Below are 25029 nucleotides of genomic sequence, written 5' to 3'. Positions count from 1 at the left end.
CAATTCGCATGAAGAAAGGTAAAAATGATTATGTGAAAATGAAAATTTCCACTCCCCTTATATATAGCGCTCACACCTTTTCATCCCCTAGGCCGACTTGATAAATAAAATCAGTTTTTAAATGATTTTCAATAAAATAACAAGGCCGACTTGCTTAATTGAGCGCTCCAAATCGATTTTTATTAATTAATTAATTAAATATTAATGCCTTGCGTTTTTTAAATGTGAATTTCGATTTTTAAATAAAGGCAAAAAATAATTAATAAAAGATAACGCCATATTAAATGCTAAATAAAATGGATATTCAATTTTTTAATCGATTTAGCATTTGAGGAAAATTCGAATTGCTTACTTGGCGCCCAAAATTGGAAGACAAAGGGACGTACCTCATCGCTCTGGTCCCTTGGAGAGGGACAGGAGCGATCCATTATTTTGTCTTGGTTTTGCGTTTTTTCACGATCAACTTCTTCATCTCCACGTTAAAAATCGATCATCTTGATAGGTTCTTCGCATTTGATCATCTTGCATGTGTGTTTAAGTGCCTTTTGATTGTACATCGCCCTGGTCCTTGTCCAAAGGACAGGAGCGATCTTCTTGTTTCCACGTCCATCTTGCATCTTTTAACTTCGATCTTTTATTGTTGGCGAATAACATCCTTTGTTCGTGTCTTTTGCGCTTATTCCATTTGCTCGCATGAAGTTTTGAGCGTATTAAAGGGATCATCGCCCTTGTCCCTTGGAGAGGGACAGGAGCGATCCATGTTTTCTCCTTGACCTTGTCAACTTTAAACCTTGATCCTCGTTGTGATGTCCTTCAAACGGCGTCCTTCACCTTACCTAACCTCGCCTAGCTTGGATCTTGAAGGAAAATGAGTGCTTTTGATAGTATCGCCTTGGTCCTTGTCCAAAGGACAGGAGCGATGTGAGGCTTTTACATTGTTTGGCGATGTTTGGACGTTGAAAACCCTTGCGAATTATCTTCATACGATGCCTTGGACCCTCTAAAACATTGCGAAGACTTGTCCTTACGTAAATTTTGCATGAAATGACCAATGCATTCAACATCGCCCTGGTCCCTTCCTGAGGGACAGGAGCGATCTAGGCTTAGGGTGCGAATTTCTTCATTATAACGTCCCTTGAGTACTTGTGCTTGCTAAAGACGCCTTAAAATGTCCCTCGCCACCTTGTCTTGACTTGGATCGACCTTGAACTTTGGAGGAACGACCTTGAACTTGCATAGGAAGTAACATCACCATTGTATCGCCCTGGTCCCTTGGAGAGGGACAGGAGCGATTCTCCCTTTATGGCCTTTATTTTCACCTTGCCAGGTTCCGAGTTTATATTCAACGGACTCGTCCTTCTTCACTCCATTCGTCCATGCCTTGACATCATCTGTAACTTTGCAAGAAAATCATTTATATCAAAAATCGCTCTGGTCCCTTCCTGAGGGACAGGAGCGAACTAGACATTTAGGACCTTCGTGGACGTCCAAAAAATCTTCAATTTGTATTCAATGCGTCCATCTCATGTTTTCCCTTGTTTTTGAACGTAAACTTGCCTTGATTTTAGCTCGGATCTTGCCTAATGAAGGAAATCGCTCAAGTCCCTGGGAGAGGGACGAGAGCTACAAGGTACCTCGCCCTGGTCCCTTGGAGAGGGACAGGAGCGATATTAGCATTCTAGGTCATTCTCCTTCATTTTTGCATCTCAAATTATATTCATTTGGCAAAGCATCTTCCTTTGGACGTCCTCAAATCATTAAGTCTTCGAAATCTTGCAAGGACAAGGCGAAATTTGATTTGTAGCTCCGGTCCTTCACTGAGGGACAGGAGCGATTTTCCTCCTGGAGGCATTTCTGTGCTCATGAAAATCTTCAATTTATATTCAATGGAAAGATATCGCCGTTCTCCATCACTTCCAACTTGAAATTTGTCTGGACTCTGCAGGGATGATGAGATATTTGAAAATGAGCTCCCGTCCTTCATTGAGGGACAGGAGCGATTTTGCTCCTACAGGCCAAAATAACATGATTTTTCACATTTTAACACTTCACGAGGCGAAAACAAATCAATTCCAATGCCCAGGATCAAAATCAAAAAAGGTCAAAATTTGGTCAAAAATATTCAATCGGACGAAAATTCACATTTCACTTTCAACACTTAGACAAATTTAAGCTCTGCATCAACATTCCAATTGAAAATTAGACCATTTTGGCGAATTCATTGCATTCAAAATTTGCATCCTAGAAAAGGAAGCTCAAAAGCTCTCAAAAACGACTGGATTTTGGCCTGAAAAGACAAAATTTAAAACCCTAAGGCTTGACCCTAAATCCAGACGACTAACTAACTAACAAAATCCTAAAAACGAAAGCAAAAACGAGCGAAAGACAAGCAAAAAGAGGGGGTCCCCATTTGCGATGGGGCGATGTGTGAAATGGTCACAACAATATTATAATTATTTTTAAAAAGAAAACTAGAAATAAAACTATGAAATATATGGTTCAATGGAGAAATCTTCCTAAAGAGGTTGCAACATGTGAAAGTAAGGAAGTTCTTCAGCATCCTAATTTATAATTGCTTGAAGACAAGCAACATTGGGAAGGGAAAACTGGAATGCCCACTCTTTAATATTATATAAGGGGCAGTTATCTTTCTTGCAGATTGTTGTCATTTTGCTCCCTGCACGTCACTATCCCCCCATCTCACCGCCGCCATTCCTTGCATATTTTATAAAAGAGAAAACAGTATAGAACTAAACCATGGGTCTAGTTAAGAACTAGGACTTGTTTTAGGGAGAATAAAGGTTAACCACAATTTTTTTGTAGCTAAAAGACGAGTGGCATCCTTTGGAAGAGCGGGGTATAAAAAGAAGTCAAGCAAGGAGAATTGAGAGGCATATTGAATACATGTTATATATCTGAATTCATCTCTTGTGGAGCATAGACTGTGTTCTAACAGCCTGAGTAGAAAACCCTCTAGGCCCAAAAATTAAAGGATGAAACTCTCATGTTATAAATCTGAATTCATATCTTGTGGAGCATAGACTGTGTTCTAACAGCCTGAGGAGAAAACCCTCTAGGCCTGAAAATTAAAGGATGAAACTCTTTTCTTTTCCTTGCGAATTTGGTGTGCAAAAACGCTTGACTTAAGCAGATTTGAAGTTATTTCCCATAGGCATCTATTGTATCAAACTGCTACAAACTTCAATTCATATAATTCTAAAAGAACAAATATTAGGCATAAATCTAAGTAGATTTATGAGTATTTAAAACAGTAAAAATTTTAATTTAACAGCAACCATTAAATTAGTAAATAAAAATCAGAAATTCTTATTGATAACTGAATGTGCAAGTCTTATATTTTGAGTACTAGGATTTGAAAACTGTATAAAATTGAATAAAACATTACACAGGGTTGCCAATGAAATTTAGATGGTTGTGCAAAAGGAAAAGAAAAAGGACTTGGTCGCCCACAACATGCATTTTCTCACACTTCAAAAGTGATGTTAATGCTTCAAATTTAATTAGATGGATCTTATTGAGATCCTTTTGGTTAATGTAAGGCACCCTTGTTTATGGTTCTAATGCATCTTTTCATTTTTTCCTCTTTTTTAGAAAGGGTGTGATCCGCATGACCCCAGTTTACCTTGCAAAAAAATGAACTAGAAGATGATAAATTAACAATAATGGAAATAAGAACTAGAAGATGATAAATTAACACCACATTTGAATTTTAGAGAGATTGAACTTGCCAACGGGCCTTGATTACATGGTGACACCAACATAGTTTCAAAACATCCACAAGGGTTTTATTCTAGTTGTCTACCCATCCTGAATACATGGACAGTTGTAAGTCCCTCGCAAATTTGGCCAAACAAAGAATCCCTCAGACATGGCATAAGATAAAAGGAATTTCATACTTTGCAGTGCAACCCAGCAGGTTGTTTCCTTGAAGCTTCTAATAACAGAGATTAGTTTCAATTTTGTATCTCAAAAATGTTTGGAATATTTGAATGTGTCTTCGGAGATCAGCTAGGGCTGTTCAAGAGGTAGATACAGAATTCAAGAGATTGAATCTTTCCAAGTATGGTCAACTCCACAAAAAATAATTTACACATCAAGCTATAAAAATGAGAATATCCTTTGAAGATATGTTATAAGTAAGAGAAATTGGTGTTTTCATAGGATATAATCAGTAAGTGCTTTGTTTTCTTTAAGCTATTTAATTTTTCTGATCAACTCTAGGAAACAAATTAAGATAGCTTTCATTACTTATAGTTATTATAGAGGATTGCCAACATGAGTGTAACTTATATATCTATGTTCTGCAATTACTAAAACTGTTAATTGCAAACTAAAACAAAACAATGGAGATACAGAAGCATTTATTCACGAATAACATTTTCAGAAGCATAGAAAAAACTTGAGATAAAGTATGTCAAACTTGTTCTATACTTAGTATCTTTTATTGAAACCAAACCAATTATAATTTAAACAAAAAGAACCTACATACTTTATTTGATTTCTAGCATAGACATTCTTACTTGCATGTTTACCTTTGATGACCATGTTTCTCTTGAGTTTGCCAAAGAGTGATTGCCAGCTTGAAAACCCATAAAAGGTGAATATGATCTATCAGGTGAGATAGGCTCAGGTCGCCTTCTGATGTTTTTGTTTGGTAAAGCAGAAAAGAAAGCCTTAGGGGTACCCATTTCATGTACAAGATTGCGCAACTTGGATGTTACTTGAACAAGAGCTTGCCGTGCTGCATTGATATCACCTACAATCTGCCAGATACAATGGATAAAGAAACTGTCATATTAAAAAATTAAAGTGTTTGAAGAAATGGTACAAAGTAAATAGAATTCAGATTTACTGTTAGTTTAGCAAGTTGAAATATGCCTAAACTGACTTAAGATGCTATTTCATAAAGAATACCTGAACCATCTCATCTGATTCTAAAGCACATGGAGGAAGGTCTTCTCTGCTTAAAATTTTTATATTTGCACGGGTTTCCCTCCTCATTTCTTTTATCACTGAACCTCCCTTTCCAAGTAGACAACCAATTTGATTGGAAGGAACAAGTAGCTTTGTAGTAATAATCGCATCCTTGTCTGGACCAAGATCAACAATCTGACTTTGAATATGCAGAAGAGCTTCTTGGGCAGGAGACAGATTGTCTTCCAAAACCTTATCAGGTGCAAAATAAAAACTACAGTTAGAAATAATGGAAAAGCATTGATCATTTTAGAAACACTTCTAGGCTTTAGATGGTTGACTACTGAGGTTCCCACCTAAGAATGGCACAGAAAGAATGAATCTGTCCACATAAGCTCAATGATAAAAACATCTTTCAACAGAAATCCTATTTATACGGTTATACCAATACAGGCACTGCTCAAGCATGCTTCAAGACCTTGTAGTGAATAAACTCTGCTTTGATTGCTCTTCTCATTTGAAATATTTCTTCTTTACCTCAATCAGGGATTGGCTCTGAGTTATGTCCTTTTTTTATTTTATTCTTTGACTTCCTACCTACCTTTGTAGTCATTCTTTAGCTACATGTTTTCCCTACCTCTTCTTTAGCTCACACTTTTCAGTTCCACGCTCTAACTTGTGTAATTATTCTATCTCTTGGCTTCCTCCTACATTCCTTAAATACTATTCTTTAACTGCATATTCCTAGTTCCTATTCTTTAGCTGTAGGTTTAGATTACATGTTCTCCAACTAAACTGCATAGCTATATGTCATGAGTATCATCCACACCTGAACTAATTTATTTCTTTGTCCCCTACCTTGTTATCATGTTACGCCCTGTGTTATTGTGAAAATCAGAGATTCAATGGTAAAATATGAAGTGTCTATTAAGTTATTAACTGAGAAAATATTACAATATATAGGAATAACAGAGCACTATAGATATTAAGAAATCACCTACTTCTAACTACCTACAACTGTAGACATTTAAAATGTCTATCAACAACTACCTGCTAACTTGACCCTCACCTATGTAGAGGTATATTATTCTAACACCCTCCCTTAATGGTCACTTTGTTAACAACACCAAGTTGCCCCCTGAATTTTACAAACTTGTCCGGGCTCAGAGACTTGGTGAGAATATTCGCAATCTGATCCGCTGTCAGGACATACTGCAATTGAACTGATCCGTCTTCGACTAGCTTGCGGATGTAGTGACAATGAAGTTCGACATGCTTGGTACATTCATGGAAGACTGGATTTTTGGCCAGTTTGAGCACCCCTTGATTTTCAGTATACAAGGGAGAAGGACCTGCTTGCGGCATCTGCATGTCAGAGAGCATCCTCCAGAACCAAACTGCCTCACATGCGGCCTTGACTGTTTCTCGGTATTCGGCTCGGTCGAGGAAAGAGCCACGGTCTGTTGCTTCTTGCTGCTCCAAGTGACGGCACCTGTACCCAAACTGAATACGTACCCAGAAGTGGATTTTTTGTCATCCACTGATCCTGCCCAATCTGAGTCAATATGACTAATCAGCTTTGGATCGTTGCACTTGCTATACACAATGCCATAGTCTGAAGTGCCTTTCACATATCGTAGCACTCGCTTCGCTGCAATCCAATGATCAGCTTTTGGGGCCCTCATGAAGCGAGAGATGTAGCTGATAGCAAAACTGATGTCAACTCTAGTGGCAGTGAGGTAGATGAGGCTTTCTACTAGTTGTTTGAATTCAGTTTCATCTACTGCAGGTGAATCAGACTTGGCTGATAACTTCAGCCCTTTCTCCATAGGTGTGGAAGCGAGTTTACAATCTTGCATTCGAAACTTGTCAAGCAAATTGTGGGCATACTTGGACTATGAAATAAAGATACTGTCATCGGTCTGCCACACTTCAACACCTAAGCAATAATGGAGAAGCCCCAAATCTATCATGTCAAAAGCTTGGCACAAGTCCTGTTTGATGGCTTTAATCAAATGTGTTGAATTGCCAATAATGATTAAGTCATCCACGTAGACAACAAGAAAAAGGATATCATCACCGAAGAGTTTGACATACAGATTAGTGTCAAAGGGACTGCGCTGAAAACCATGTTCAACCAAATACTAATCAATCTTGAAGTACCAAGCTCGAGGGGCTTGTTTCAGGCCATAGAGGGCTTTTACCATTCTGCAAACCTGATGTTCCTTACCAGGAACCTTGAAGCCAAGAGCTTGAGTCATATAAACTTCTTCCTGCAATTCACCATTGAGGAATGCACTCTTAACATCCATCTAGTGAAGTTTCCATCCAAACTGAGCTGCAATGGCGAGAAGAAGACAAATTGTGCTCATCTTGGCAGTAGGAGAAAAAGTCTCCTCGTAGTCAATGCCCTCCTGCTGTGTAAATCCCCGAGCAACCAATTTGGCCTTGTACTTATCCAAAGTACCATCTGCATGATACTTGACTTTATAAACCCATTTACAGCTCATAGTTTTCTTCCCAGGAGGCAGATCAGAAAGAACCCAGGTGTTATTCTTCAGAAGACTGATATTCTGTCTACATAGCCTTTTCACACTCAAGAATGCCTTTAGCCTCAGAATATGTCTGGGGCTCATGGATGATGTGGATGTTGGCCATAAGTGCAAAGTCGACTGTATTTTGCTACTTTCTCTTTCGGCGAAGTGATCTATCCTCAAGAAGCTCATCATCATGAAGATCTCCTATTCTCTTGGCCCACGATTTAGGCCTGAGGCTAGAAGTACCAACATCTGGCATTGGAGGAACAACATCCCATGGAGTTTTTGGAACAAAGTCATCTCGATGCGAATCCTGTGAAAAATCAGGTGGTGCTGGATCAGTAGATTCCTCATCTTCAGAGTCAGAATGCTCTGAAGCCCTCCCATCATGGGAACCAAGAGGAAGACTAACTCCAACATCAGAAGTTTTCACAGACCGAGTCGCAGGACTAGGAGTAGTAGAAGGCATAAATGGACTAGTAGTCTCATCAACCACAACATCACAACTAAAAATGAGACGATCTGTCTCCACATCAATCAACTTGTAGGGCCTTGTGGTTGTCGTTGTAACCAGTAAACATAAGTGTTTGGCTCTTTGAATCCATCTTAGCACGCTTGGTGTCTGGAATCCATACATGAGCAGTAGAACCGAAGACTTTCAAATGGCCCACTTTAGGCTTGCGTCTTGACTAGGCTTCTTCAGGAGTCATTTTCTTAACGGCCTGTGTAGGTGACCGGTTCAGAAGGTAGACTGCAATGTAAACTACTTCAGCCCAGTATCTCTTAGGAACATTTCTATGCTCTATCATAGAATGAGCCATTCAGTAATGGTGAGATTCCTACATTCAACGACACCATTCTTCTAAGGGGTGTGTGGTGTGGTGAGTTGGTGCTTAATGCCATGTGTAGCACAAAATGTAGAGAAGTCAGCTGAACAAAACTCCCCCCCATTATCTAACCTTAGAGTGACAATCTGAGAACCGGATTCTTTTTCAACTAAGGCCTTATACTGTTGAAATGTACATAACACATCTGATTTATTTTTCTAAAAATACACCCACATTTTTCGACTAAAATCATCAACAAATAATAAAAAGTACTTGGACCCAGTAATAGGATGGAGTGTTCATCGGCCCACATACATTAGCGTGAACCAATTGAAGGACCTTGGAGCAATCACCATCCAAAAATGGTGTCCTATGCTGCTTCCAAGCTTGACAAGCTCCACAAACTCCATGATTTTGAGTTTGGATCTCCAGTAGACCAGCAACCAAACCCTCCCAAGACAGTTGAGAGAGATAGTGCACGTTTAAGTGCCCATAATGCTGATGCCAAAGTGTTCTGATGGATGTACTCCTAGCGACGAGAGCGTGCTCCTGAGAATCACCAAAATCAGCAAGTCTATACAGACTATGATCCTCAAGTCCCATAGTGATTGGAGTACAAGTCTCCCTATCAACAATGTTGCAAGTGGACGAACTGAAAACAACATCCAACTGGGGAGAATGCCTCATGATCTGACTAACGGAGAGAAGATTATGTTCCATCCCTGGAACATAGTAGACATCGAGAAATATTAAATTTCTCCCTCCAGAGTGAATCTGAACATTGCCCTTACTGACAACAGTATACTCTTCTCCTCCTCCAAAGATCATTGAATCGGTGAATAGTTCATATTTGGTGAACCAATCTCGACGATGAGTGAAATGCTAAGAAGCCCCTGAATCAATATACCAGGTAGAAGATTTTTCTAAATCTGCAATTCTTTTGGCCAAAAACGCATAGAATGCAGATTCTTTTTGCTCAGAGTGCTCTGCGACATTTGTCGTTTAATGAGACTCTCCCTACTTTTATTCAGAAGCCAATCGAACCCGACAATCAGCCTTCATATGACCATACTTATGACAATAATTACACTGAATGTTCCTTTTCTTCTTGTTGTCCTAAGAACTAGAGCCTTTTGAATGGGAAGATTGAGTCTTCCCTTTGTTCTTAGCAGAAGATTTGGCAGAGAACGCTTGCTCTGTGGAGATGGAACTGGTACTGCTCCCAAACTGTTGTCTCCACCGATCTTGTTGTAAAAGCTTGTTACAGAGATTGAGAAACTTCAAATCGACGTCAGTGGAAGTGATATTGAGTGTTTCGATGAAATGCTCATAAGATTTGGGCAAACTCTTCAGAGTGATGACGACCATGTCCTCTTCCTCCATTGTGCAATCGATCGCCTCAAGTTGATCGCTGATGTCCTTGATCTTTGTCAAGTGATCCTGCAGAGGTGTCCTCTCGTCCATCATAATCGAAAAGAGCATGTTCTTCAAAAAGAATGCTCTACTCTTGTCAGAGGTTTCATGAAGACTCTTCAAATGATCCCAAGTTTCCTTAGCAGTTTTGTCGAATGGTACCTGAGGGAGTTGCTCGTCTGTGATGGAGAGTTTGATGAGCGTGACGGCTTCCCGATTGCGCTCATCCCATTTGTCCTGATCTTTTTTGGTAGTAGTTGGACGTGGAGACGTGCCCAGAACAACTCCATCAAGACATCGATACTCGAAAATTGTCAACATGCACTGCTTCCAGGTGTTGTAGTTGCGGCCGTTGAATTTCGAGCTACTTTCAAGCATTATATTTGTCAAAGATGCCATTTTTCACGGTTTTCGAGTAATTGCAGAAAACAAAAAATTGGCATGAAACTCAAGACAACAAAAACTGGCACAAATTCCAATGCAAGTACCCAACACAGAATGAGAGTATTAACCCTAGGGCACAGGAATAATGCAAAACTCACTTGCACAAATTTCGATGTAAAATTTTTGGAACACCCAAAAAAACTGAAAGCAACCCATAAGAGATTTCGAAAAACCCACCAAGAATCTACAATCAAAATAATTTTTCGACTGGAAATGAAGGGTCAAAACCCTATCTAAAGTTGCAGAAACCCTAGATCGTCAAAAAATGTGCAGGAAGCTATAAAAAATTTGCGGGTATGATGCAGGAGTTTGGAGGGTTAAAAAACCCCTAGGTCGTCAAAAAATGCAGTCACAGGTCGTGAAAAGCTCACGGGCCACAGAAAAGATCACGCGACTGTCGTGTAGGAGGGGAAAAAAAATGAACACGCAAAGAAGGTCGTGTGAACCGTGTCGCGTCGCCAAATCATGACACGGAAATTTGCAGAAGACGAAATTTGCAGAAGACAGCCTCCCAGAAGTCGCACAAAGAAGAAACCTAGATCGCGGGAGAAAAATGTAGGTCGTGCGTGGAAGGAAAATGCAGATCTCGTAGAGAATCGCACAAACAGAAAACACATGGGAGGTTAGGTCGCAGTTGAACTAAACAAATGCGAAATCGCTTTGGTTGCCACTAAAAACCCTCGAAAAAAACGTGAAAAAAAGAGAGAAATCACGAAACAGATCTACACAAAAATTCCTTTGGAATTTTTTTGTTCAAATGATTTTCAAATTTCTTAAAAAAAAATCAGAGAATTTTTTTTGAAAAACACAATTATTTTCAAACCTACTCTGATACCATGTGAAAATCAAAGATTCACTGGTAAAATATGAAGTGTCTATTAGCTGAGAAAAGATTACAATATATAGGAATAACAAAGCACTGTAGATATTAAAGAAATCACCTACTTCTAACTACCTACAATTGTAGACATTTAAGATGTATATCAACAACTACCTACTAACTTGACCATTAACTATGTAGAGATATATTATTCTAACAGTTATTAAATTATACATAATAATTTCAGGAGACCTTATGTCCTCCTGCCCATTAAATTTACTAGGAGGAAGATTGACAAATACTCCAAAAGGTTCATACACAAAGCAACTACCATCTAATGTAACTATCACCAATCAAATATAAGAATCATTGGAGCTCATTGTGTGTGGCATACAAATTAGAGACCCAACATTTATGAACTTATTTTGTGAGCTAGTGGAATATCTCTATCTCTAAGATTTACAATGTTAACATTTGTTTAACATGTCCAAGGTTGTCCAAGGTGTTGAGCTTAATTGGCAAGCCATTAAAGCATTGGGTTCTCATTTGAAGACCTGTTGAGGGCCAAATTGACACGTTTCAACATAGGTAGAGTGAGACCATTCCACCTCTCCTGAAAAGATGACTAACTTACGGATTAGACTATCTCCAAGGTCTAGGTAGTTGGGTCACAACTATGTTGGATCACTCAGTCAATTATAGTCCATTTACGTAAGGGGCCTTTACTAGTTCAAGATCCTACATAAACCAAATGAATAGTTTTGGGGGTTTAGTATTTCCTTATTTTATGTTTTTCTTCTTTTCCTCTGTATTTTTTATTTTATGATTTGATTTTCTACTCTAAACTAATCTAATAGTTTATTAAAAAAAGGTCAAAAGAGATTAAGGTTAACAAGAAACAGGATTTTATATCTAAAAGATTTTAATTTAGAAACTCTAAATATTATGCTGAAAAAGTTGAGAAATTGATTTAAACATATAGTCTTATAGATAATGTTGCTTCTGGTTTGAATTGTGTGTAAATTTTTGAATCGGTGTTTCAAATCACTCCATGATCCATTATTAGGATGATAGAGAGCCAAAGGAAATAATGATGGATCATTGAGTGGCATTTGAAAACGTTGATTCAAAAATTTGCAAACAATTTAAACCAGAAGCAACATTAGCTATTCAGTATGGATTGTGGAAATCTCTTCTCACTATAGTATTATGATAAACTCTTGTTCAACAAAAAACAAAGTAAATGCAAGCTTCAAAGGATTTTATCAAGTAGCAGAACTGCATGCATTAAACTGCTGCATTGCACATGCAAATTTAATGTACTTTTCCCAGCAACTCAATTAACAGATTTTCATTTAATGTTCATAAGCTTTCTTCAAAATTTAAAATATACAAGAATAAATTAGATCACTCCACTCAATAGAAAACAAATTTTGGAGAAGATTATATCTTTATTGATTTGAATACTGAGAGATTTCAGCAAGACTTCTACACAAAAAAACATGATCCTCTTCTTCAGAATTTTCATCTATCTATTGCTATTGCTTAAAAAAATAAACTAATTTTCTGTAACTAAGAAAAATAGGGTCTAGAGATTCCTTTTACAGTGTTGGGAACCTCCTTTTATAGATAAGGAAAAACAAAAGCACACAATTACAGTGGATAGTTCATTGGCTCCACTTTACTTATGCAACAGCTCTATTTTAGAGTATCAAAAAGGGAGCAGCTACTTCCATTAATGGTTGTTTTTGTTTGCTTTGCAAAATTTATGTTCAATGTCAGGACTCAGTATTATATTGAGTTCATGCAAAAATCCCTAATTAATCCTAATCATGCCTAAATTTTGGGAGCCATTTATGAATAGAATGAAACCCATTTGCATTCAACTTCATAGTCCTTGCATGAATGAAAGAACGTTAAATCAACAAAATGAATTAATTTCACAAAATTCAAAGCATTTAAAATCACTAAAAAATAACAACATTCTTCTTTGGTGCCCAAAATTTTCGAATTTTGAATTCCCTTTGCAGCCTTATGCCTCTATTGGTATTCTGCATATCCTTTAAGGCACTTCTCCAAACCTACACTATCAGGTCCATCTAGCCACTCGATCTTGAATTGATAATCTTTGAAACTCTTTTGAGAAAATCCTAATTGTTGTTCCATCTAAAATATATTTCTCGATGGCTTGAAAATTGGCTTTAATCTCCATATTTTTATCAATGGTTGTCTCATCAAAATCGGAAGACTTACCCAACTCTTCAATATTTTTCTTGAGAGTTTCCTCAGTATGATCTGAGGACTTTATTTTATAATCTCTCTCTTGAAGAAGCTCAGGGCTAATTGCACTATGGATAAAATCTTCAAAATTGCACATATGTTGATACAATTCCCTCTGCTCATCTCGCATTTTAGGCATCTAATAATTTATTAAGTCACACCTAAAACCAATAACTCTTATGCATTTCTGTACAAAATATGGTTCATCCTTTGGCACTATACCTTTTGCTACCATCTATTCTCAGATCATTTTATTAATGGTCCTCATCAATTGGAGATTAACCTCATACAATGTATCTTCCTTTTTTATTTTCTATGCAAACATATTCATAATCCTTTCCAGCTGATAAGTCTGATCATAAAATTTGCACCCATAAATCTATTACATCATTGACATGATTCACAACTTTATACACCCATTTATCTATCCTTGATCTTGTATCTACGTTTCTTGTAAAGAATTTACCTCTACTTTGGTTACTGGAGGTACTTCCTTGTTGAGCAAGAGGATCAATCAAACTCTTCACTAAAGCTTTCATTGTTGTAACTGTTCTTTTAATTCTCTTTATTTTTTCATCTTTTGCTACTTTCCACAACAAGATTGAGAGATGCAAAGCCTTCTTCTTTTGTTTGCTTGCCTAGTTTAACTTTAGTAAATCTGGTAATATTCAACAGTCAACTCTCTCATCCTTTTCCACTGTTGGAGTAGAAATCTCTGCAATTATTTCTCTCAATTCATTTAGGCTGATAGCAGAAAGGATTCTAAATCTTTTCTTTGGTATCTCCTTCTCTAGCTCGGTTGTAATTGCTAAAATATCTATGGGTTTTACAATTACATTCTCCCTTCTGCTGGGATTCAACTTCAGCCATGTTGGTACCAATGGCACATCTTGCATAACCTTGTTTGTTTCTCTTAGTAATTCTTGCTGTTTTTGCTACCCTTTCTCTGGAGATTTTGGCATTTCCCTTTGTAGTTCCCTGTCTTCTCTTACTCCAAGTTCTAACTATATAATTGAGTTTTATCTTCTCCAGATTCCATGTATTTTTGCACCGATGTCCCTTCTTCCATTCTTTCCATAGCCTAAGATATTTGTAAAGGAGATTTAGTAGTTTAAAGAATCTACTCTCCCTTAAACAATTGTTCCTCAACTTCCTTAGCTAACTTAACAGATTCATCTAGTTCTGGATCAATAACCTCCTTTTCAACTAAAGTAGTGCGTACCTCACTAGTAGGTGACTTTATTGTCGTTCTTGTTGGAGAAGGGGTTTTTTCAGAAGAGGAAGAAGACTCAAATTCAACTACTCCTAGTGTCTTATCTCCGTTGAATAATGCAACTCTTGGAGTGACAACTTCAGGCTGTTTGGGATAAATCATTTGTAAGTTTAAAACCAGAAACCAATGTTACCCCAGCTTTTGCTGCTTCATGTGTCCTTTTGACCTTCTCCATAGCCTCTTGCAGCTTCTCAGGAGTTCCATAATCCTTGAACTTTTTCTTTCTTAACCTTCTTAAGTTCCATGGAGGTAGGAGAAGAATCACTTTGTTTCTTTTGCTTCTTCTCCTTTGTCTTTTCCAATTGATCCATCTTAACCTTTAGCCAAGACAAGCTAAAATCTTCTACTACTTATTTCTTTAAAAGAAATCTCTTCTCTTAATGCCCAATTAATGGCAGAGAGAGGATAGTTTTCAATATGCTGGAAGTCATAAACAGGATTTAGGACAGCTGTCATCTGTAATACCAGAAGGAATCTTTCCTCGATAAGCTTTCATTTTCTCAATTGTCAGCCTACAGAAGCTCCTTTTCCTAGCATCCTAGTCATCTTGCCAATCATCCAAAACAAAATCTATAATAGATACATGCCTGAACTCAAGTCCAAACACTCTCTCAACCTTACCATCAGGATCATAATTTGTAAGGGAATAAAAAATTCCAAGATCCGAAGATAACTCTTCCTCTAACGCTCTTACACAAACCACAGAAGCACATGTATAAAAACCTAAGACAAAGGGAAATAGCATACCAGGCTTATTATTTTTCTGGGAACCTCCTAAGATCTCTACTATTTGCCTTCAAACCTCTAATAAAATAATTTCATCAATACAAAATCTAGGCAAAAGAAATGGAGATCCTGTGAAACCGGCAACTCTAATGTATGTAGACTTTGGGAACTGGATAAACCAATGTCTCCAGCCAGCTATCAATAGTTTTGCATCAACAAAGATCTTGATAGTATTATTCCCTTGAAACTTATTGATTATAGGGAAGATAGTTGATTCTTTTCAAGTTTTTTTGAGCTTCAGTATATTCAAGTTGTGGATAATGCTCCCGAATTCTTTTTTGCCCATTTCCTTCTCCTAATTTCTTCTATGGTTAATCCAGGGAAAACTATCTGCCTTGCTAACAAATAAACAACATATGATGTCATTGTAAGCATCTTGTTAGTTAGAATAGTGATCAACTACTAATGAAGATAAATACTTACTAACTGAGCCCGGCCAACAAATTCTTTATCCTTAATAATCATGTTCATGAACTAATACATCCAAGCATGGTACATTCTAGAATTAGAACTCCCCGTGACACCTTTCACCAGGGTGATCATATCACTAATCCCCTATTGAGGATCTTGGTAACAGCATTTCTCTCTTTTAGTAGCCAACTCATGTTTAAAAGCATTATATAATCATCCTCATCTTTTTGATATGCTTTTAAAGAACTTTCTTCTAGCATGCTTGTCAAAATTACCTTTAAAGAAAGACAAAAGATATGTGAAATTGATGCTTAAGTAATAGCTGAAATATATTTCCACCTGGGTCTCTGGAGGCTCTTGTGTTTGGATCATAAGCTAAAATCAGCTTAGGACTCTATATAGCTGAGGTGAATGCTGCTATATGGGCTAACCAAAAATTTTCTATGATCGTTGACTTGATCTCCAAATGTCCTTTCAGGAAATTCTTGAGATCTATGTGACCAAAGTCTATATCAGCAATTTCTTGCACAACTGAATCTATCTTATAGAGCTTCACAACACCTTGCAATTCATATTTTATCGTGGCAAGTAACTTTTGATCTTGTCAACTCGCCCAATCTTATCAATCATCTTGCATGCTAATCAAACACCATAGTAAATATACCAAGCCCATTATGATCAAGAAACACATCATTCTTTTAGTTTATTGAGATGAATGATCATATATAAATAGGTGAAACTAAGCCTTCAATTCTTAATGACTAGAAGAATCCTAGTTCTTAGTCAAAAAAACATTGAGTTTTAAGCTCTAGCAAGCATGGTGACCAGATTGAAATAGCTCTTGGAACTTTAGTCTAAGGAATAGTTAGTCAGGTTTGGGTCACAAAGTCGAATGAGGATTTGAAACCTAAAGTTCCAAGTTCTTATTAAGGTTAGAAATCCAATAGGATTAAGTAATGATTGGTATGAAGGTCAAAAGTTGGAAAGGAATATAGACTTGAAACCAAGAAATAATTCAATGTTCTTGTTGGGACCCAAGGTTCAACGAGAACTAAGTCTTTAAGGATATAATGGGCTATGGTGGGTCGGAGATCAAAAGAGAATTGGGACTTAAGAAGTATGTTGTGGAGATTGGGGCAAAGAGAATCATGGACTTGGAACTTAAGGCTCCAAGCCCGAATGGGATTTTGAAGCTTGTGAAGCTATACCAACTACATGGAGGTCAAAGGGAAAAGTGAAATAAGAAGTTAACACTTTAAGTTCCAACCAAAGTCTATGGAGAACTTAAGTTTATTACACATAGAAGTGAATGCAAAACATGATATGGGGGATGGATTGGAATTGGACTATAGAACTTAACACTCTAAGTGCCAACCAAGTACTGAGTCTAGGACTCAAATGAAGACATTCTAGAAATCCTAAGTGGGGAAGTGGACAATGAAGACTAGAGAGAAACAAAGATTTGGAACAAATCCCTATCCAAGCCCAAGATTCTATGACAACTACTTGTTTACATAGACTCCTTAACATAAGCAAGAAAGGGAAGAGGAACCAAAACTAGAGATTCGAAACTCACTATAAATATTTTCACAATTTTAGGCCCTAAACATCTACTCAATAAATCTTGAACATATAAAATTCTAAAACCTAAGTTTTAAACAATACAACATACAATACAATAACATATTAAAGATTTGAATTGATAACAATACCAAAACCCTAACTAGAAAAAATACAAACCTCTAAAATCACAATCCTCCTATCAAATGAACATAGTGGCAACTCTATATACTTAAACACAAATAATTGCTAAAATAATGAAGAACACAACATAGTAAAGGGCAAAGACCAACCTAGTTATCTATGAACAAAAACAAGGAAGATGTTCAAGATTCCTAGGTAACCAACTATAAAGTTAATATCTTTGATAGTCGACTCAAATCTCCCTCAAGCAAGATCAACTAAGAAATTCTAAGTAGTGGGAGGTAAGATTAGAGAATTCGATTGCATAGATGGGAAGGAGAACGAATTAAAAAAACATATAAACACCATAGCGATCCCACACACTTGGTCATTAGTGACCATAATAGAGTGGACTTCAGGTCGCTAGAGGCAATTAAAACTTGGAACTTTAAGTTCCAAATCCTTGGAGTAGAGAACAGGATACACTTCGAAATTGAAACCTTAGTTCCAAAGTGACAAAGTTCTAGGGAAGCTACAAACCCTTGAAACTAAAGTAAGTGCCAAGTTTCTCTGGGAACATGGAACCTAATACAAACACTTAAACAAAGACTTGAATTATACTACAAAACTAACATAACAAAGACATCAAAACATTTAATGGGATTAACAAACCAACAAAACGTGAAGACATAAGAAACAAAAGTAAAACAAAAGGGGTTCCATATTTTTTTAAGAAAAATGATGGGTTGTGTGTGCAAGGCATAACAAGATCAAGTTCAAATCTCCACAGAGACATCTAATGTGGAATTCTAAGTTCTGACTTTTGGTCTTCCATAGTTGGCTTCTAATGTGTGTGGTTTCTAAATAAAGTGGATTTCTAAGTAGTGACTCTTGGTCTTCCATAGGGAACTTCTAGTATGTTTGCTTGTAAAGGAGCTTGAATTAGTCTTCAATAAGTGCTCCCAAGAGATTGTATTGGTCTGAATACAAGCCTCACATTGCTGCTCACACGAGTAGAATATCTGTAAACTATCTGCAATATTAAAAAAAATCTAGGGAGCTTTGGCTTTCTTGTTTCTATATTAGGACACATCACTTGGTATCAAAGCCTGGACAATAAGGCCAAATTTATGTTTCTTTGGAGAACTTTAGTACAAGAACAGTAAAACACTGTCAAGCATTGTCTTTTCTTAGACATGGATGACATAAATTAGAATGCATATACAGAGTAAGTTGTACAGATCATGATCTAAGCCATCTACATTTGTCCCTCATTTACAAAAATTTGTTATCCTGATCAATTGGGTGAGATTAATTATTTTTCTTCCTAATACGATAGGTTTAACATTCTTGAAAAAAATTAAACATTTTTGGATCGCCATTAGAGCCTGTGCTTTTCTAAAGCAATCATGTTGTTGCAGTATAGTTTATTACATATTTTACAGTACATGATGCATAAATATCAATCCTCACTGTCTCTGAATACCCACTTGGCCAGCACGAGCATGAGATAAGAAATAAGAAGATCCCTGATTTTTATTAGAAATTATTTTCAAGTGTCTCAGAAGAAATTAAAAAATGGAAACTAGAACATTGATTCTGTTTGCATTTGCAGGCTTTCTGTTAAGCTGTCTATGATTTGTGAACTTTATGGCATTAAACATGAAAATACTTCTTCTAAATCCAGCATTACTTAGGCAAATATTTTGTGCACAAAAGGGAAAAATACTTCCATCTGTATAAATGCTTTCCTTTCTACAAGTTACATTTTCCAGGGACAAGTAAAAATCTGCCCACAATTTTTGCCACAAAATCTTGATTGTGAATTTACTTAAATGTTTCAACATCTAATCTACTGAATCTAAGGTGTATGATTAATCAAGCATAGCTTCTCTTAGATAACTATGATGATCCAAACAGGTTTACTAGGACACAGAGCAATCAAATAATTTCCTTTGAGATTTAATCAATGAGAACATAAATGAACAAGGAACAGATCTTCAACCAGTTTCTAACCATTTTACAGTTAAATGTGCAGGTGAATAGAAGATAATTCCAGAAAAGACACTTAAGTACCTGAACAAAGTTCACATCTGACTTACATCATTAGCCGATACAATGATAATCCGCTCATCTGACCCTGGAACTGAATCAGTTATTTTTATTTTCGCTCCTATTTCTTCTTGCAGACCTTTGATAACACTTCCACCCTTTCCAATGACACTCCCAATCTTCTTGTTTGAGCAAAGGATTCGGAAAACAAGTTCCTCACCAGAAACAGAAGCCTCATGATCAGTTCCATGAGATCCAACAGCCTCAGAATGCATGTGTCCAGAACCAGAAGGCACTAGCGTGTGACCCTGATTTCTGTTGCCACTGGATCCTATAGACAATCTCATTCCTGGGACATGACCATCTGAGCGCGCATGATTTGAGAAAGAAACTCCATGTGAGGAGAAACCATCCCCTGAATGACGATGATCTGGAGAGTAGACATTGGCAACCGAAGGAGATGGCTGGCCACGCTCCCATTCCCATTCACGTTCTCGCTCCCACTCACGTTCACGTTCTCGCTCCCATTCACGTTCCCGGTCCCGATCTCGGTCCCTCTCCCAATCACGTTCCCTGGGATTGTTCACTTTCAATCGAGCTGAAATCAGATTTAATGCTTTCTTCACCACACTCAAGTCACCAGCAATCTGCAGTAAACAAAGGCCCTATGATAGTTGTCACACTAGATATAATATTAACACCTGAATTTGTAAATCATCGATGGTTCAAAATTCAAAGTACTGCAAAATGGTATTTCATAATGAAAGCCATGTTTAAAAATGAACATTTTGTAAAACAAACTAGGCAGAGCCTAGTCCAGTGAATTATATACATGCATACATTGGGTTTAATCAAAGAGAGTGGTTTGTCCAGCTGTTTTGATGTGAATAAGATGCACTCTTATTATTTTCTTGACCAGTAAAAAAGTAACATATTGATGGAAATTTGGTAGAATTTGCATACTGTTGTTAATATCTGTTATAGACAAGAAGATTTGTGCAAGCTATACATGAAAAAAAGTAGTATCTGTTAAAATGTCTCACATACTCTGGTGATTGACAATGTTGAGGCAACATGTGTAATATGACACTTAGAAGCAGCCAATTGAAGATTGATTTCAACCAAGCAATCTGTTAAGAGTCTGTCAGACACACCTCTACCCAGTGAGTTTATGGTGCAATTGGCGTGTTATGGGCATGAGCCACTGATCGGTAAGAATAGCATCTGCTATTGCCAAATAAGAGTTTCAATGACCTTAACATTCTCCAGCATCACCACGGAGAAGAGGACTTCAAGAATTTCCAGGTTATGTGCCCAGTGCCACATTAATCTACAATTCAGCAAGCTGGTATTCCTTTCTTTCTCCACACTCAGCTATATGATGCTGGTTTACAAAATGCAAATAAGCATTTTCGATTAATTTATACATGTTGATGTACCTAGGTACGCAGGAAACTCACTGCTGAAAATGATTGAAACATAAACAGTATTGTTCCTGCAAATGCATAATATTGGGCTCTAGGCATCAAGAGACACATTAAGGGATGAAAACCAGATCAGAGGCAGAATTGAAGAGCAACAATGTCCCATGAGCAGTGTACATTGTGACAAATTGCTAGCAATAAGTAAAGCATGTGAAAAAAAAGGAACAAAGCATAAACCGAGAACAAAGTGAAAAACATTATCAATGCCCATAATGCCCATGGTCTTCCGCAACATGTGTAGGAATAGCAAAACTTGCAGGGACTTTTTAGTCATAATTAATGTTCTCATGTCTACTATTGACATGTAAATCCAATGCAAGCTGAAAAATGGCCACAAAATTAAGTATATACATCCTTAGCCAGCCAGATCCCATGGGCAGATGTAATTTTGCTAACAGCCTTCATGGTAGCTGTAATGTTAAAAATTGCATACCCTACACTTATTACATTATTTTTTGGGCTTGCTTTTGTGTCCATAGCCCCTAGCATATTTTTAGGTTCATTTGACCCTATGTTCCACCCTCAGTGCCAACATGAATCTTGTGTTTTTTAATGTCTATACTTTTCTACATAAGTCAATGTGTTCTTGAAAATCTTATGCCATGTTGTCATTTCAAGTCTTTGTTGGGCCTATTGTACTTGGACACTGACGTGGCATGCAGACAGTGCACAGAACACCTGCATCATTGTCTTTTCAGTCATACAGCAGTTGTTTTCTTCATTTCTTGCCACCTTGCTGAGCAAGGAACAGCAATTGTAATTTGTAACTGCCGTGAGATCCATCGGGCAAATTTCAACAATTAGTTGGCATTCCATGACCCTTGAACTTCCCTATAAACTTAATCATTTGAGTCAATTAAGTATTCTACACACTCCATCAAGATATCTCTTGCATTCTAGTGATCTAGTGAAGCATTCCAGCATCCTTGAGCTTTTTGAGAAGCAACTATGTACTTCCAGCATTGGTTTTCCTGGATTCTTCATGGTTGTGGACTTGCATTTGTGATTTCAAAAGCTATAATCTCCATATTGGTGTTTGCAGGTGATATTGTTTGAAGCTCTTATTTCATTTCTATTTCTTCCATTATTATTGCAACTTCGCTTTGTGTTGCAATTTTCTTGTTGGTTAGAAGCTTTCAACACCATTTGCATCCTCACACACACACACACACACTAGGGCATTAATCCTTGTAGACCTGGGATTTAATACTTATAGATTGTATTTCAGCATTGCTGTTCTTGGTCCTAGACATGCATAGGCTAAGTGAACAGAAATTTCCAATTTCTCGAAATCATTGGCTTGCCATGGAGGTCAAAAGACCCAATTAGAGGCCTGACTATTCATGGTAAGCTCTAAGGCAGCCCCAATCTTCCTTCTTTGTCTTAGCTACAGGTTTTATTGGAGACATTCATGCATGGAGAGTTTGTTGTCTTTCATCCTTCACCTTGTTCTTTTGTTTTCCTCCTTAATTGCAATCAAAATTATTTCTATAAATCTTAATATTTAATTCATCCTTGGAAGCAACTAGTACTTGTTTTCTGTTGCTGCATCTCCGAATGCAAGAACTTTGGAAATTTGTCAAAAAAATGGTGTTTTGCACCAGATTTGGACAACACATAGACAAGACAAAAGTGCATCACAGTAATGTCCTAAACAGTGAGCCATTCAGGCCATCTGACAAGTTCATTTTAATTTTCTCTTCTACACTGTGAACTCGTTTTTTCAAGTTTGTCTTTCAGATGCTAATTATTTTCATTTTATTCACTCAGCTCTCTCTTTTTCTCTTAACATAGTTCAAGTAGGAAAGAAAAAATTCTCTAGGCAAGACTTGTTTAGTTTACTGTTAGGAAAAGTAGCAGGCTAATAAAATATTAAAAATGATAAGAAAAACATAAAAATACTTATCTTTTATTAGTCTTGTCTAGAAGTTTGTTTGTTAATTGAAGACTTAACCAAAACTAGATAAATCGATTTTCCAAATAAACAGCAGCATGATTATGAATCCTCTCTAGCCATCTTGTTAACTCCAACATGGAAATGCTTGATTTGCGTTTAATGCTTCCTCTATCCACTTGTTAATGATGTTTTTGACAATGATATCATTTATGATTGGAGATCGAAGAGCAATCTTTTTAATCAATCTCTACTTGGTGACTGTAATTTGTGAGTCATCAACACATCTCAAGCTTTTGTTTGTTTTACAAGATTTGTACCTTTTATTATAAAAATAAACAAAGAACTTTATTACCCAAAACAAAAAACAAAAAAACCAAACAATTGATCCGCCCTTTCATTGTCATTGTCAACATAAGAATCAACACATGGGACACTTCAAGAGAATAACCATGTTCTTCAAATTGTCTCTCCATTTCAAGTTCATTTTGTCAATTTACTGTGTTGCGTGTACTGCTAAAATTGGGCATATGACACATTTCTTCTTCTGCAGTCATTGTAACAGTACTTTCTTGTGACCTTTTTGAAGCACAATCTACATGAGGAAGATAACAAATCTTGCACCAAATAAATAGGCTCTCATATGCACCCACATGATCACCAACTTCACAGTCATCCAAGACAAGGTCTTTAAGCTAAGAACCATTGGAAACACTAACACTTGTTTTAGCAGTACTATCACCAAGGCATCACCATGGAAAGAGAGATTAGTAGCTTCAACACCAATAGCAAGAACAAAGAGGGCTATAAATCAAACAAAAAACTAGTTTCCTGTTTACCCTTTACATCACCAACATGTGCACACACTATACAATCAGCCTCAAGAGCTAATCCACTTGACCGTTCATTGATGCACAACTCTTCCTTATTGTCCAACTACCTACCATAAATAGTAAGGTCAAATGCCTCATTCCCAAACTGAAGGTCATCAAATATTTTATCATTCTAATCATCCACAGATGATCTATCCAACTAAAGGTGAGTGCATATACTATTCTTATCATCAACATCACTGTCATACAATGCACCGACACCTTCTTCTATCTGTTTGCATACGTAGTCATCATGTAACATTGCACTCATGTTGTACGTTGCATCCATTAGATTGCTACTCACAGCAACCTTCTTGTTTTCAACGGTATTTGTATGTGAGGAAAAAAGCTTTGCAATGTAATGGCTCCTCACTTTCTCTATTGAATCAAGACACAAGTAAGTTTGTTGCATATTTGTAATTTTGAAATCTTCCCACGCTGACTCAAACTAACATCATAAACTTAAAAAACATATCAATGCAGGAACATGTGTTAGATTTAAAAGCATTTGGAATTCCAAATATAGAAACAACAAACCTATGACTAAAATCCATGCTTAACTCTCCTTGCCATTTAATATTCACCAGTTCTTGGACAAGAACAGGTGGGTCAACATTAAGTGCAAATTCATTTTCAAATGCAGTCATAAGGCTGTTCCGAGTACGAAAGAATTGTTCTTGGAAACCTTCATACTGGCTATAAGCCTTTCCACATAGAGACCAAACAAAAAATCTCATCCACGTGTCTTCATCTTTAAACTTAAATTTATCCATAAATTTTGAAAATGCAACAAGATGTGCATCCCCCTCATAAACATCACACCCATCAAATCTGTGCATCTAGTTGAAGACCTTAACTACCATGTTTTGTCTTTCATAGTCAACCAAAGAGAGTTCTATCTATTTGTGCATGCAATCTAAGGGAATGACAGTGAAGTGAGTAACCTGAATTTGTGGCAGTGGGATAGACATTGGATTCCAATGTCTTGATCCATTCTTCATGTTCTTTTTTTATTCTGACAAAAGCTCACTGAGTTTTCACTTGCCTTCTTGTATGAATGCATGTAAATCTATGCATCGGTTTTACTTGATGCAAGGCAATTTGGATAGCACAAAGAGGCATCACCATCATAATTATGGGTTGTTGGCACAAAGTAATTGGTGTACAAAACATTTGAAGGAACACCCAAAGGATGTGTTCTTAAAAAATTACTAACAGCAGCAATAAAATAATTCCTTCTAGACAACAGAGTCGCCACCTGAAAATGAGGGATTCCTTAAAGATCAGATCTCCAAGGGAAAGACTAAATTTTGGGTTC

The 25029-nt window shown here is 37.0% G+C and overlaps 1 protein-coding gene across 4 annotated transcripts in view; it reads right to left on the bottom strand.

The window, feature by feature from the left end:
• Positions 1 to 25029, bottom strand: part of LOC131032738 (RNA-binding KH domain-containing protein RCF3) — a 108695-nt gene that overhangs the window by 66676 nt on the left and 16990 nt on the right. For 2 of the 4 annotated variants that reach the window (XM_057963802.2, XM_059218058.1), the window contains 3 exons: positions 19512 to 20108; positions 4936 to 5187; positions 4542 to 4784 (listed from right to left, as the gene is read on the bottom strand). In XM_057963802.2, the coding sequence (XP_057819785.1) occupies positions 4542 to 4784; positions 4936 to 5187; positions 19512 to 20108 (1092 nt within the window). Of the gene's footprint in view, positions 1 to 4541; positions 4785 to 4935; positions 5188 to 19511; positions 20127 to 25029 lie in introns of all 4 variants that reach the window. The other 2 variants (XM_057963787.2, XM_057963794.2) reach the window with 2 other exon arrangements.

Source organism: Cryptomeria japonica, chromosome 3, assembly GCF_030272615.1.
Source record: "Cryptomeria japonica chromosome 3, Sugi_1.0, whole genome shotgun sequence".
In the NCBI taxonomy this organism is placed as follows: Eukaryota; Viridiplantae; Streptophyta; class Pinopsida; order Cupressales; family Cupressaceae; genus Cryptomeria; species Cryptomeria japonica.
Note: the sequence above shows the minus strand (reverse complement) of the source record. Positions and strands in the feature narration are given on the sequence as shown.